Source organism: Lissotriton vulgaris, chromosome 4_1, assembly GCF_964263255.1.
Source record: "Lissotriton vulgaris chromosome 4_1, aLisVul1.2, whole genome shotgun sequence".
Classification (NCBI taxonomy): domain Eukaryota; kingdom Metazoa; phylum Chordata; class Amphibia; order Caudata; family Salamandridae; genus Lissotriton; species Lissotriton vulgaris.
In genome coordinates, this window is record NC_141691.1 from 391,675,014 (window position 1) to 391,690,825 (window position 15,812).

The 15,812-nt window shown below is 44.8% G+C and overlaps 1 protein-coding gene across 3 annotated transcripts in view; it reads right to left on the bottom strand.

Moving 5' to 3' along the window:
* HDX (highly divergent homeobox) overlaps positions 1–15,812 on the bottom strand; it is a 249,858-nt gene that overhangs the window by 160,705 nt on the left and 73,341 nt on the right. For all 3 annotated transcript variants that reach the window (XM_086918767.1, XM_086918768.1, XM_086918769.1), the window contains one exon: positions 14,446–15,546. In XM_086918767.1, the coding sequence (XP_086774893.1) occupies positions 14,446–15,546 (1,101 nt within the window). The remainder of the gene's footprint in view (positions 1–14,445; positions 15,547–15,812) is intronic.

A 15,812-nucleotide genomic window follows, 5' to 3' on the forward strand; every position in this document is an offset into this window, starting at 1 on the left:
AAAGAGCAAAGCGAGAAGGAGGGGAGGCAGTTCATGTCTAGGGAGGGCAGACAAGTGACGGAGGAGAGGGAACAGACAGACGGGATGAGGATGATTCGAGAGGCGAGACGTGAGAGACGAGACGAAGACGAGCAGACCAGTCGGAGAAAGAATAGAGAAAGATGGCTTATCTGTAAAATTGCCATTCGTTTTAGAAGCATCGTTAATTATTATGCAAATTTGTAAATGATGTCGATTTTTATGATAAACTGAGAATATATGCTTTTTATGTTTATAGTGTTTCATAAACCGATGATAAACTATTATTTTGATAAACTGTAGATCAGCAGGAGCAAGCAAGAGCCGAGAACTGCTGGGGGAGAGAGCCGGAAGTGGGTTTTAGATCAAGGAATGGAGAGATAGCAGAGGGCGGAGAACAAGAACAGATTGAGAGAGAGAGAGAGAGAGAGAGAGAGAGAGAGAGAGACAGTGCAGGAGAAGAAAAAAGTAGGCAAAAGAGGGAGCAGGGAAACTGCAAAAGCGGGAGGTGGGGCAGAGGGGGATAGGGACAGGTCAGACTGGAAACGAGAGGGCAGACAGAGACAGAAGAGGGGGAGCAGAGTGCAGCAGCGAAGAGGGGAAGGGAAGGCTTGAGGGATAGGTACAGGGCAGACGGAGGGACATGAGAGAGCGAAGGGGAGATGGAAGGGGCGAGGGTACAGACAGAGCAGAATATATAGAGGCGGTGGAGGCGAGTTTAGGAGAAAGAACGGAGATAGGGCTGAAGAGAGGGAAAGAACAGAGGGGTGCGAGGGAGAAGAAATAGCAGCGACACCAGGAGAGAGGAATACATCCAGGGGAGCAGGGAGAGGATAAGAGTGCGGAGAAGCAAAATCAGAGAGAAGGAAGACGGGGGACAGGATTGGGGACAAATAGAGAACAGGGGAACTCCAGAAACCAGGGTGAGGAGGGATGCGTGCACTCTGAGGAGAGAGGGCAGAGGGAGTACGTGGAGGCGAAAGGAGAAATCTGAAAGATGATGAAAGAGCGGGCGCTGTGATGAGATATGAGGGGTGGAGGCGAGGGTGGTGGGGGTGGAGGCGATGGTGGAGGGGCAGAGAGGAGCGGATGAAGAGGTAAAGTGCCGGTCTGAGTTAATGAATGAGAGCTGGGGTGGTGGGGAACTGGAGGTACGCCTTGTGGAAAATACATAAAATGGATGGGGCTGCGGGGGGGAACGGAGGTACGCCTTGCGGAAAAGACATAAGAAGGACGGGGCTGCAGGGGAACATAGGTACGCCTTTGCGGAAAAGAAGCCTTTGCAGACAGAGTGAAACTAAACGAGCAAACAAGCACTCGTCCCCCGAAAATGACGGGCGTTTCTCCGAGCCATTTCTGAATGACCTCGGAGAAACATGGTAGTGTGGAGCACTCCTCTCTTGCCTTCCGGAGATCGGAAGGCAAGAGAGGAGCGCTCCACACCACCATGTTTCTCCGAGGTCATTCAGAAATGGCTCGGAGAAAGCATCGTCTTTTTCAGATTCGGGGGCGTGGTTTTCGATCTCTCCTCTTCCCATTGGCTGGAAGGTAAAATTCCGGCCAGGGCATAGACATGTTCAGTATATGGAAAGAATAAGGAAGCATCAACATGTCGGATAAAGCTTGGGGAAAAAAGGGAGAATGTATCGACCAAACACTAAACTCTGAAAAATGGCAGTCAGGCAAGAAGACCAGAAATCCAGACATAAAACAGAAAGGAGAACAGCTATAAAGCAACTGTGCCTGGGTCCGAACCATGAGCCCAACTGAAAATAAGAGCTCTGGCAAATAGCAAAGGAAGCATATGATTCTTTTGAAGCAAAGGGAAAGCACATGCAAGGACTGTATTTATGCAGAAATATATCTGTATGTGTATGTATTTGTACATCTGTGCGGTGGTGAGTCTGTTCAAGGTCGTGTGTGTGTGTTTGTAGGGTTATGTGTATGTCTGTGCAGAAGAGTGCATGTCTGTGTGAAGGGTATGTCTGCAAAGTGACTGTGCGGAGCGGATGTGTGTCTCTTCAAAGTCTGCCAGCAGAGGATGTGTGTCTGCGCTGGTGAGATGTGTGCATATGGGTATATATCTGTTTTTGGCAATGGCGTGCCACTTCGGTGCGGGGCGTGTCTTTCAAGAAGGTTTATTACACTGCAGAGGGTGTTTGTAAGAAGGGATGGGTTGGTTGTCAGTGCAAGGTGTCTCTGAAGGGAGGGCATGTCTGTAATATGTACATGTCTCTCTCTCCACAGGGTGTATCTACAGGGGTGGATCTAACTCTCAGGCACTCTTCCAGACAACAGCTTCTTACGAGCTCGACCTCAAAAACAGATGACAATCATTCTGGTCTACTGCTCCTTGGTCACCACTAGTTTCATTCACACAGGAAAGTAAGAATAAGCATTTGCAATGCAATAGGTCTCGCATTTGTGAAAGCTAGAGCTATTGGCATTGTAAGTGATGTTTTTAACTTTTGTTTTTTTGTTTGCAGTGGAGTGATTTATTTGGCATGTTTTTGTTGTATACATTTTATAATAGATAAAATGTGACAGAGTGAGTTGAGCATAATTTAATTTGTTGACTATATTATAAGAGTGCTGGCCTGGGCGCTTTGAAAGATGCAAAAGTGTCTGTGAGCGACTCAATCTCATTTTTACAGAGATGTGCAAGAGAGGGCTAATAAAGTCACATGCAGCGTTTAACAAAATAATGTTTTTTGGTTCTAACAAAGCAAGCAGCTAACCAGGTGGTGCTAATGCTTGCTATTCAAGCTGATTATGGTTAAGAGCATGTGTTATGTCTGCATTTAAATGTGAAAATATAAAAATAAGTGCTGAAGAATACAAAAAAGACACAACTAGTTAGATGAAAAGTGTAACAGTTTCAAATGTTAAAACAGCGTATACACCTGAATACATCTCCTAAACAAGCCAAAATCGCTGCTTATTTATCTTATGCAACTAACAACCATTGACAAAGCTAATAGTCCTGGCTTGTAGGTCAAACGTTACTTGGTGTATCATATATCTGGATGCAATGACAGAAACAGCAAAATACGCGGCACACTATGCTCAACACAGATTTTTAGCTTACGTGTTTTTAAGCCACACTCTTAATTACATTGCCCACGCCCCTTTGAGAGACCCCCCCTCGTTTTTTCATCCCACTTAAAGCCCTGATTACAAGTCAGAGGGCGACTGATAGAAATCTTTACTGCTGACAACTGTCCCACTGCACTGTCACTGCTTAATTAGAGTAAGTGATAGCAGGTGCGCCCACCGGTATTCATTTTTGGGGACTGGCACACAGACGGGGAAAACGGAGAAAGAAAAAGACAGAAAAAGTCACCAAGGAAAAAAGTAGGGATCTACAAGAGTAAGATAAGAGGCCATGGAGTATCTGGCAGTAGATGAAAGATCCCTGAGGTGACTTCTAGACCACGCAGCCTTGGTTATCGCCACTGCGGCTTCTGAGCTGCGCTTTGGGCACCGGCACTCATTATTTAACAAATTAAACAATGCCCACAGTAGTACGCACCAATGCAATCATGTGTAATTATGTTGTGTGTAGCACCTCAAAGAGGTGCTTTTCCAGCTTTTTAGAACTTGAAGCTTTGCCTATACAATGTGGGGTCTAGAAAAATAACAGTATTCAAATTGCAGTGTAGGTCCACTCTTGCGAGGGGAAAATTTAAACTACAGGTTTTAGCAAACCACAAAGCTTCGCCAAAAGAGCATTACTGTTAGATCTTGCAGAATTTATCACAGCCATCCTGCAAATGCTTACGAGGAATGAATGCTTTCCAACTTAATAATCGTCCAGCTTATAAGGTTGCTATTTACAAAGTCTCAGCCTTTGACACACACTTGTATCCCTGGGTTTGTGACCGGTTCTGGGGTTAACAGAGGGTAGGGAGCGTACTAAGTGCTGATGCCTCCGATGCAGATTGTTGACGGACCATCTTCACCCGGTGCACAGACCATCCGATTGAAGTGGAACCTCGGAATGCCCATGGGCAGTATGTACTAAGGCAGCCATGGCGAGCGACCTCTGCTGCTGTAGATAGACCCAGAAAGTGGAGTCCGGAAGAAGACAGCCAGACTGGAAGTAATCCTGTTCTCTACATATCTATTGATCGAGTCTGAACGCCAGTGTAGCACATCATTCACTGCTTAACGGTAGCAGCATTGTAGGAGAAATCATATCCGGGGCAAAGCAGCAGTAGCGATACAAATATAACACTCTCAAGAGAAGTGATGTAAAATAGAATGTAATTCCGTACATTGTAATTCAATGCACTGGCAGGCGTTGATAAAGCAAAATGGTTGTGTTTTGTTGTGCATACATGCACACTGTGACTGACTTATTTCATACCTACCTCCACGTTTGAGTAGAGAACACTGCACACGGACCAACAAAGTTCGATAACATGGCGTTCCTAACAAGTCCGGAAGTGGTGCGCATGGCCCGCCACGACGAAAGTGAAATCACCGCGTTTGCCCATATGTTTCCAATTAACGCGACCACGAGACGCGGCGCAATAATTGGAAACATATGGCGCTGTGCGGGTAACCGACACCAATAGGCCATAGGCGGAGCAAAGGTGGGACATGCACCCGCCTTTGCCCAATTGCGGGCTGTCTTTATTTGAAAGACGCACGCAAAGCCCATTAGCATGTAAGAAAGAAAAAAAGCACGAGTGTGTAGTGAGCTTGGGCAGCCTTCTGAAGCCCCTTACTAAAAGTCGAGCAAGCAGCGCATGCGCGCTGCTCTAGGCTCGACCTAAAAAGGAGAGCAAAAGGAAAGTAGATAAAAGTGTGGGAAAAGGGGCAAACTAAGAAGGGTACAGGCAATAATAAAAACAAGCATAGCAAAGCTAATAGGTCTGGTTTGAAAGGAATCTTGTATGGTATTGTGAAGCATTTGTAGTAGATAGCATGGGAACTAATCTGCATTTGTGTGGAAGTAAACAACAGTGGAATAATATTAGTGAAGGTCAGTTGTTCCCAACTAGTGGTTTGGGAACCCTAAGGGTCTGCAAAGCCTCCTCAGGGGGTATTAACGGTTTATTAAGTGTATATAAATAAAGAAGCTCAATGTACAATAGAAAATCTATAAAACATACAGTTAATGTGAAGAAACTGTGTGCTAAAAAATAAATTAGTATCCTCAGATTGATTAGTGGGAGCAGTGCAAGTGAATCAAACAGAATACAGTATGGACAATGAGTGGCCCCAACTGAATTTATAAAAGCTCCAACCTTTCTATTATTTTATTTATTTACTTATATGTATTTGTGAATTAAATGAAATCTGTATTTATTACATGAATGCTTTTTTCTGCATTTTTTGAGTACTGATTTTCAGTTCAAATCATTAACAATGCTAAAACCAGGGTCCCGGCTTCCAGTAATGACTAGAAGGGGGAAGGGGGAGCGGGGTCCCCTGATTCCAATAATGATTTAGTGGGAGTTCCCTGGTTCCAGTAATGATTGAGTGGTGGTCCCCAGAAGTAAAAGGTTAAGAACCACGGATGCAGATTCAGTGGTCAGGTGACAGTAGCACTGTCAAGCTAGATGGAAAAATCAATTTAGGGTTAATGACTGCCTCCATCAACAGGGCGACAGACAAAACCCCACCAACTATCGGCTGCAAGCCCTACTGAACATTGAGGCCAAGAACTACGCAGCTGCACTCTTAAAAAATCTAGAGACCGGGGCAACAATAAATGCAATAATTCCTTTCTACCCAACCGGCTTCAGACCCCACTCCTCCACGCTAGATAACAGAATTAATCTATCTTATCTTCCGTACCAGGCAAAAAGCAAGAAGACAACAGCTCTCGATGCATGCTTTGTTGATTATTCATTTGCATTTGATCTGGTGGACAGGAGGTATTTTATGGAGAAAACCCCAGGTGTGGGGTATTCCTAGTGGTCTTCTTAATGCCATCATATAATTATACACATCAACCTGGGTGACAAATTGTCAGATACAGCGTTAACCACGTAGATCGACACCCATCAAGGGCTAAAGCAAGGGTGGGTCCTTGCTCCAATGTTGTTCAATTTATATACGTTAGACATGTCTCGGGAACTTAACAAGGCTAACTTAATCCCTCCAAAAATAGGCAATACTAAGATCACAATATTGCAATACACAGATAACTTTGTACTGCTTCCAGAGAGCATTACATTCTCTTTATTTATATAGTAGAGAAATCACGATGATAGTAAACAAATCCAAAACAAAGGTGTTATCAATCGGACGGATGCTAAAACAAACAAGCAATAACTGGTCTTTACTTTTTTACTTTACTTTTATTTCATTTGTATAGCGCATAAATCACCCGAAGGTCTCAGAGCGCTTGCAGAGGAAGTCCTATAGAGAACCAGAACAGGCCATAGGCAAGATCTAAAAGAGCCATGTTTTTAACTGTCTGCGGAATCTCAGATAGTCAGGTTACTTCCTAATCTGGAGGGGCAGGGAGTTCCATGCTTCAGGAGCTGTTTTACTGAAGGCTCTATCACTATTTCTGGCGGTACGCACTCTGGGGACACTTAGAAGGTATTTCGTGGATGATCTAAGTGTTCTCACCGGGTGGTAGACCTTAAGTTTTTGTTCTAGGTAAGCTGGGCCATGCCCATTGATGGATTTGTGGACCAGGCAGCATAGTTTGAATTTAATACCTTTTTGTATTGGGTGCCAGTGCAAGGTTTTTAGGCAGGGTAATGAGGGGGTGCGGGAAGGAAGGTCAAGCACCAATCTGGCAGCGGTGTTTTTTAGGACCTGTAAGCGGGCCAGCAGGTTGGTATTTGTTGAGGCCAGGAGTGCATTCCCGTAGTCAATTCTACTCACAATGAGTCCCTGAACTAGAGGCATGCGAGCTGAGAGGGGGAGCCATGTAAAGATTTTTCTCAGGCTACGCATGAGGCCGTAGCTGGTGCCTACGACTTTGTTAATATGCTCAGACATTGATAGTTTATTGTCTATTGTTACCCCTACATTTCGTACTGAGGATTTGGGCGTGGGGCATGTGCCAAGGGAAGTTGGCCACCAATCATCGGACCAGAATTTATCTGCCTTTCCAAACAGCAGAACCTCCGTCTTTCCTGCATTCATCATCAAGAAGTTTCTGGTCATCCAATCCTGGATGTCTACCATGCAGTTTTTAAAACTTATTTTGGTTACGTCCGGATTCTGTTTGATAGTGATCAGTATTAGCGTATCATCCGCGTAGGACACGGTTCCAATGCTGTGTGCTCGGATGACCTTAGCAAGAGGGGATACATACAGGTTAAAGAGCGTAGGGCTCAATATGGATCCCTGAGGGACGCCCTTATCGTTGTCATAGTATTTGGAGGAGTGGACACCAATTTGGACCAAAGACCGTCTGTTGGATAGGTAGTTTTTTATCCAGCAGAGTGCGGAGCCTTCGACACCAATCTCAACCAGGCGTTCTAAAAGAATGTGGTGCGAGGTGGTGTTGAAGGCCGCAGACAGGTCGAGCAAGACCAGTATGGCTGACTGGTTGGAGTCTTATGGTATCCACAACTTCAAGGAGGGCAGTCTCGGTGCTGTGAAATGCCCTAAAACCTGATTGTGAAGGGTCCAGGAGCTTGTTTGTCTCCAGATGTGATTTGAGGTGTTTATTTATTAAGGATTCCATGATCTTACCAAACGGGGGAAGAAGGAGCAAGATGGGCCGGTAGTTAGGGAGTAATTTTGGATCTGCAGAGTTTTTTTTTTAAGATTGGTCTAATAACTGCTTCCTTCCAATGTTGTGGAACAGAAGAGTGAAGTAGGGACTGATTTAACGTTTTCGTTAAAGCTGGGATTAGAGCAGGAGCCACTTTAGATTTGTGGAGAGGCCGGGTCTACAGGAGATCCTGACTTCATATGCAGTAAAGTTGCCTCCACCTGTGCTTCAGTGAAAGATGGAAATTCCCCGAGTGTGGGAGTAGATTTCTTGAGGTCACTGCAGTTGCTAGAAGACGGGACTGCCTGACAGGTTGGGGGTAACTGAGGAAAGCGTTCATGAATTTCGTTAATTTTGTCGTGGAAGTATGCTGCCACAGACTCAACACATTCTTTAGATTCATCAAGTGGCTGTTGGCTGGCAATCGGGTTGGTGAAGTCTCTGGGCCCTTTCAAAAATCTCAGGAGCTAAATTTTATAACTATCTGGACACATGGTTTTCTGCATACGGCGCACCTTCAACACACAAGCGCTGTTGGACGTGGGCCTTTTTGGCAGGTTCACCCCTAAACTTTTTGCCTTAAGCCTCTGACATAGTGGTAGTGATTTTAGGCGTCTACTCACTTTAGCAGTGTGGCCCAGTGTAAAGTGCGTGATCACTCTGAGTGCGTGTGGTGGGATGGGCCTGCCCTCCCATAGGAATGCATGGGGGATATGTGTGCCCATGGAAATTCCCGATATGAGGGGAGTGCAGGGTCAAGTTTAGTATGCGCGGACTCGTGTGAATAAATGCTACGCAATAGTGTGCGCAGATTAATTGTGGTTATTTTAGAAATGCCACTTTTAGAAGTTGGCATTTCATGTGTGCTGTAAGGGCTGGCTGGTGTGGTTGGCTCCAGGAGCCAGGATTAGTCTGCCCAGTGGTGAATAGGGAGATCTGCATGTAGATGGAAGGGAGGAGTTGCACCTGGTACCTGAATAGGGCTGTGCCTTCCCTCCACAATGCTGGCTCCACCTCCTGTGGTGCATCTGATGTCCCTGGCCTGTCTTGTGAAAGGGAGAGAGGAGCTGAGCAAAACAAAGTGCTCAGAAGCTCCCCTGAACCAGTTGTATCTGGTACTCCCCTTCACCTACAGTTGAGAACAAAGGAAAGTGGTGTATAAAAGGAGGGGCTGTGACCCGATGAAGATGTTCTTGTTCTTGGACTCGAATCTGCCAGGGGCGTGCTGCTGTTGGGGCCAGAGGAGGGCTAGCCTCCCTGCCCCTGGATACCTTATAGACTATTATTTGCTTTGGGACCCTTCTGCGATGACTGGAGGACTTTCCTTTGCTGGGAGCTGTTTTTTCCATCTCTTTGCCCCAGGACTTCTTGTGCTCTGTTGCACCCTGGGAGAACTATCTGTGGATTTTCAGCTCCTTTAAGAGGAAATCCCCAGCATAGGGCTTCCCCCGAAATTACCGGTCTTACTTGTGCCACCCAGCTTATTTTTTATATTTAACTACGGGTGCCCACCCCGGGTGATTGCCGCTCATTTGTTTATTTAATGCGCGGGTGCCCATTCTTCGACTTGACTCTCATCTTAAAAATTACGGGTGCCCACCCCGCTGTTGATTTTTATTTTCGAGAGGGCCTACCCCTCTTGCCACCGCAGGTAGAATCACCACCACGGCCTATGGCCACACCGGGAAGTCAGGCGCCCCTCGCATGGGACGTGGGTGGGGCCTGAGATCTGCCCGGAGGGGCACCAAAGCGATGTCTCCTACATGGGGCTCCCGTGTGGTTGAGGGAAGCCCTGCGCTGTGAGGAAGGAGAAGCCGTACCACGCCTCACTGGTCTCCTGGGTGGAGAGAGAGACCGGATATCCACCACACTCGAGAGGAGCCCCCGCCCGAAGAGAACAGTCCGGTGAGTGGAGAAGGGCTGGGGGGATCAGTGCAGACCATTGATGGTGCCGGATCGAGGCGCAGTTGTATGTTCAGAGTCAGAGCGGCCCCGTCTGTCAGAGGGCCGCTCCCACATGGGCATTGTGATTCTAAGAGCCAGATGGCTTCAACGATAGCCCCCAGTATTTTAGAGCCTACGTGGCTCCAACGGGTGCATATTTGTTTTCGGAGCCCCGGAGGCTCCAACGTCGCATTAGTTAATTACAGAGCCTGTGTGGCTCCAACACTTGGCCTTAGTTACTTTTAAAGCGCCAGTGCGTTACACGTTTTGGGGCAAGTTCTTTTTCTTGATTGTGGCCTAATTATTTCAGGAACCAGTGTGCTCCATGGGACATGTTTGTTTTAAGAGTCAGATGGCTCCAACGTTGGGCACATTTGTCTGAAGGGCCATTGAGGGCCCATTCCACATTTTTACTTTCACAGCTGCCCAGCAAGTAGTGGGCAGCTGCACCATTTAGGTCTTTTCTTTTAGGGGACATGCTGAATGCAGGAGTGAGATGCACATTTTCGCCCCCACCTTTCTCTTCACAGCTGCGCAATACTTAGTGCCAGCTGCTACGTTTAGTCCTGCACAGATTGTTCACCATTGACTTTCGCTGCACAGGCAGCGCGCCCTGACTTTTGGACAGAGGGCATTTGAGCCCCTTAGAGATGGCCAGTTGGCTCAGGGGACTACTAGGTTTGTAGGGCGCCAGGCCCTAGAGTGATTTATAGAGGTGCTAGCAAATGTAATTTAAATGCTATGTTTTATGCACCCTGATTTATGCTTCTAGATGTGTTTATGATTATGAAGTTTTGAATACTGTGATATGTTTTATTTTTATATTCTATTGTGGTCTAGGTTTGATTTATTCCCTACTGCAGCTTATGTTAGTAAGGTTGTTTCCTAATGAAAGTTATGTTTAGGAGATTATGCTCCACTATGTTTAGGCTTATGAGGTTGGCGCAGAATAGCTTTCTCGCCTTATGTGATTCTGTGCATGATATGATTTATCCTACAGGTTGACGCTGAGTATAGTGTCTGCCAGTAGTTACAGGTTGTGTTTTAAGTTCATGATATGTTCTTACTTTTACTATTTTTATCAAGTCATGATTCTGACAGTGGCCGACGTGGCCCTGTCATGAGTAAATAATCCCCTGTAAATATTGCCCAGTGCCAGTTGGGTGATTACCATCTAACGTGTTTTATGATAATACAAAGGCTATTTTTATATATAACCTTGTGTGGAGTTCCTTTTGTGGTGTTACTGTGTGTGTTGTGCAAATGCTTTACACATCGCCACCGGGATAAGCCTAACTGCTCGTGCAAAGCTGCCAAGGGGTGAGCAGGGGTTATCTTTGGCGTGTAACTCCCTTTCCGTGACTAGAGTGGTGGTCTCTGCCTGGCTTTGTCGCAAGCCTTAGCCAACCAGAGATTCCCATTTCTAACAAGTGCCACTTAAAGGATAAGGCAGCATTAATAACCACCAGACTTTGCCAGGTACACACAGCCCTTGAAAGTCCCTCCTCAGTCCCAATCAGAAAAGTGCTCAGGGCCGTACTACCTTCTGCAATTACATCCGGCAGGGAGGCCTTTCTGGGTCAACTCATCAAAACCATCGACAAATTACACCTAAAAATGTACAAAAGAGTGTTTAAATTGCCCCATTACATCAGGGGACCCTTGGTGATACTTGAATTTGGCCTGGAGGGCATCGCATGGTCTAGCATGGGGATCTTTTTAAAATACTTTTTTAGATGCACAACGGCGTTGCCAGGCACCTTGAAATTTATTTTGCAAGACATATTCAAATACAAAAACAACCTCTGGTCCACCTATTTAACGACGGCAGCAGCAACTCTACAAATCGATCCAACTGTTTTAAACACCTCCTCAATTACGTACACTGAAGTAAAAAGTATAATGAAAAAACAAATTAAATTACTCTCGAAGACCACAGACTTGCAAAACGTTAAGTTCACAACGTCATTAAGGGCCCTGGCAGCATCATACAACAACGAAAGCCAAGTGGGACTTCCGGCACAACCTTACCTGAATTGTTCAATAGGCAAAGTTTGCCGGACCCAGATCTTAGCAGCAAGAATGCTGGCACTACACCTCAAAGACTCTAACCCCAACTGGCCACTGCTTTCTAAAATAGTCAGGCGTTGACTTTGCTGTTACAAATCGGGAAGTTTTCAGCACCTACTTTGTAGCTGCCCGAGGTTGCTTGACTTCCGGCGATCCTTATTAAAGCCATAATTTTTAAGTCACGGTATAAGAACCTGTAATCATGCAATGAACTGGATTTTTAGCACTATGGTTCCCTTCAAATTGGCAAGGATAGGCAAATTCTGTAGCCCCTTCGCTGCTTCTGACGGCCAACGGCCGTCGCGCGCACTACCTCCGTAGTGCTGCGCACGTCCGTTGGCCATCGCGTCCCCGCCCACTGTGTAAACCGCTGCACCGCGGCGGAATTGCCGCTGCGGTTAAGCGGTTAAAGCTGTGCAGGACCTTCTTAAAATTTCACAACAAAGTACTGAGATGATTGTGAATCAATAACTCTCAGTTTCTGCACCACGGGCTTTAGGCATTGTAGAACTGGTTCACTTTGTAATTGAGTATTAACAACTGTTAAACATTTTCTCCATTCTTGTGGTGGATTTCAAGTTATTTTTATCTTTCTTATAAAAATGTTTTAAAATGGTTCAAGTATAAAATATTGCAAACAGTTCATTTATTTTAATGCCGCTAGTTTACCCGGAGTTTTATTTTTTGGGCACAATGTGTCAGTTATCTTATAGGGTCTTGCAAGGAGCGCCAGGAAACATATGGTGACAGAGCGCTATACAAGTCTCCCCTAAGATAAGATAAGATAAGGAACTATTACTCTTTTTTTCTCCTTCATGAACACTATGCTCTCTTTTTAAAATGTCTTACATTGTCATGGTTTTAAGTAATCTAAACAAAAAACGTTGATTGAATAAATGACTGCCTCCATCCATCTGTGCTGTTCCCAAATAAAAACACCATAAATTAACTAGCTATCTAAGACACTTTAATAGATGTATGGTGTCCTTAGTGTGCCCCTGAAAGTTCAAGCTCAGCCAGCTGGATAAAAAACTAAATGATCACAGCTGCACAGATAATAAGCACAGCTTTGTGAAAGCACACAAATTCTGCCCAATCAAAACATGTGCTCCTGACTCCCAATATGTAGGTGGAGCCAAAGCCTCTTTCTAGTGATGTTTTCATAACTGTCTGGCGACAGCTGTGCCAAAGTGAGGTGGAAGAATAGAGAAAATAGAAAGTTATCAGATAAATACAGAGTAAGGAAGGGCAAAGAAATAAAGGATGAGTCTCCAGATTCTGGTGTGATTTCCCCAGAAAGAGCCATGGCGAACTACTGTGTGCCTAGAGGGGCAGAGAAGGAAATAATGAAAATATTCAAAAGGTGTGTAAACAACCTTTATGTTATATTCTAGGTTCAAATTTAGATGCCACTGAGTACATGCCTATATAGAGTCATGTGTAATATGCAGGTCACTGGTTTGAATCTTGGTGGGATTGTTCATTGGGTTAATGACCAACTGACCAACAATTGTACCCTTCAAATCACAGATTCTAATCACAATCAGAAAACTACAGATAAATGCAAATGCTGCAGACATCTGCTTAGGAGTACCTGCACCAGCTGCAGACAATGTACTGTATATGCAACTTTTCTAATCAAATTGCCCTAAGTGGGATGGGTGTGCCCAGACGTAAGTCCCTTGCTCACTGTGCCACTGGAATCAAGCTAGCCTGGCTGATAAAGGGCAACACCCAGAAACCGGTCCCAGGATGCTTGTTTCCGGTCCAGGAAGTACATGGCTTGGCAGTTCAGTCTGGACTGTTCCCATGAGGCACAGGGTCAAGACTGATTTGCATATGGCTGGGTCTAACCTGCGGTGGCAAGGTGAGCATAAGAACGAAAGATTTAACCCAGAACTCTTGACTGGGGTGAATGTATGATTGATTCAGCATTCCGTCCATCATTTGTTTGCGTAGCACTTTTCTAATAACGGCACTAGATAAATAGGTTAATCCATCTAGTATAAAAGTCCGTATGTAATCTGTCTTTTAAAGGTCCCAATCCTAATCACTCCTGGTAGTGCACTTACACTTTGAGCTCTACCTCATCAGAATAAATGATTTGAAAACGGCTCCCAGAATACACCAGTATAGCAAGGAAGGCATCCATATCATAATTAAGACAACCTCAAACTCTCTTAGCTTATGTTTACATTAAGAAAGGTATGCTTTATTTTAGCACCATGTGCCTGTGCCTTACCATCAAACTGATTCAGGGATTAGCCAAGTGGCGCAAGTGAATTACATGCCAGAACAAGCAGATTTCAGTAGTATTTTATCACACGGACAAGAAGATATTTTTATAAATTCAACAGACCCTGTTCTGTAAATGTAAGAAGAAAAGATACACATTCTAGAAGATAAAAAAAATTGCCTTTAGTGTCACAACTTGTCCACGCACATGGGCGGGACTATTCACTAGATTATGACTATACAGAGAGATCCCCTACTACAGAACGTGGTACATGTAAAACAGATGGATAGCAAACAGATACATTTCTATAGCTGGAACCCAAAGACTCCCATGAAATAAACTGGTTATACTTACAACTGCATACACATTTTGATTTCTATTAACTACTTGTAGAGCCATGTCAACTTTCCAAGTTTACTTTGCTTTTCACTCGTTCAACACCCAAAAAGTAAAATATAATGAAGAAAATAAAATAGCAAATTACCTGGTAATTGTTTTGGTTTTGAGACAGCCTCTGTTGATTTGATGCTGCATATTGAGGGGAAAAATTACTCTTTGACAGATTGGTACTGTTGTACATAGAGTTTTTCATTTGATATGGGGCACCAGAAGACAAGTGATAGTCCCGATTAGGATACATCATTTTATCTGGGACGTCTCGTCCTTTCCCCGATTGTGCATTAGAGCTTAAAGTTCTTACTGGCAAAGAAGGGTTGTGTTTGTGTTCTACTCGAGGGGAATTACCATATTCATTAAAGTAACATTGTGTTTGTGCTCCCAGGGATGCCAGCTCCTCCTCTCTTGCGTATTCATCATCTATATCCCCTGTTTCCATTGCAATGGATAAGCAATTGCCTTCTGATGAACGAGGCTTGAGGACAGTTCTTTCGCCGTAGGATCTCTGGGAATGATCGTTACTTGCTAATGAAAACACTTCTCGGATTTCCAGATTATGTGTGGAAGTATCCCTCACATTGCTTCTTAGGCCCGATGGATTGTGTGACCCAAGGCTGGAGTTCATATTTTCAGGTCGGTATGACCTGTGACTAACAGGCTCGCTTTTAAAGTGCCTGGGCCACACAGTCGTCTTTTGAGGCACAACCATTTCCATTGACTGCCCCGAAGGACTACCATAGTGTTTCTTAGCGTATATGGAGTTGGCTGAATTTTGAGCACTTGAATGTCTTGACAAAACAGGTTTTTCGTCATGTAAAAGCAAAGCATTTTTAGAAAAAGATGTTTGCCTTTGCATGTTCATGTGCTGCTTCTGAAATTCCGTTTCATTCCTTCCAATCGGCCTTAGAACAGCGTTTTTATGCATTTCTGCTACTGGAGTATTGGTCAGTTGGGTAGACCCGTGTCTGCTGGAGGAGTGATTCGGACTGTAGACCCCTGTCAAGATAACATCACTGTTAGAAGATGTCTGAGGAGGCTGCTGGCTTTGGGATCGGGAAACAGTCGGAACATTTCTAACCACTACTTCTGGGGGCCAAGTGGCGGCACTGGTAACACTCCCTTGTGTAGATCCATCAGAATCCCCGGAAATCTTGTTATTCATTTTTCTTCTTTTATTCCCGACCCAGGTCTGTAAAGAAAGGAAATTTACATTCATTAAGATTTTCTAGTAGGGCAAGAGACAATAAAAGAAGAGAAAAAAACATTGTCTCAGAAACAGAACCGGATGCTATATAGGTCATGCTACACATACATGACAAAGTGGGGCACAAATACAAGGGAGCCCCTTGATTCAATATTTCAAACCGTATTGTTCATGGATGTCCTAAACTTGTGAGCTTTACCACCTAAATGCTAGAGTAACACTGTGGTCTTGCTCTCTACACTGCTATTGGG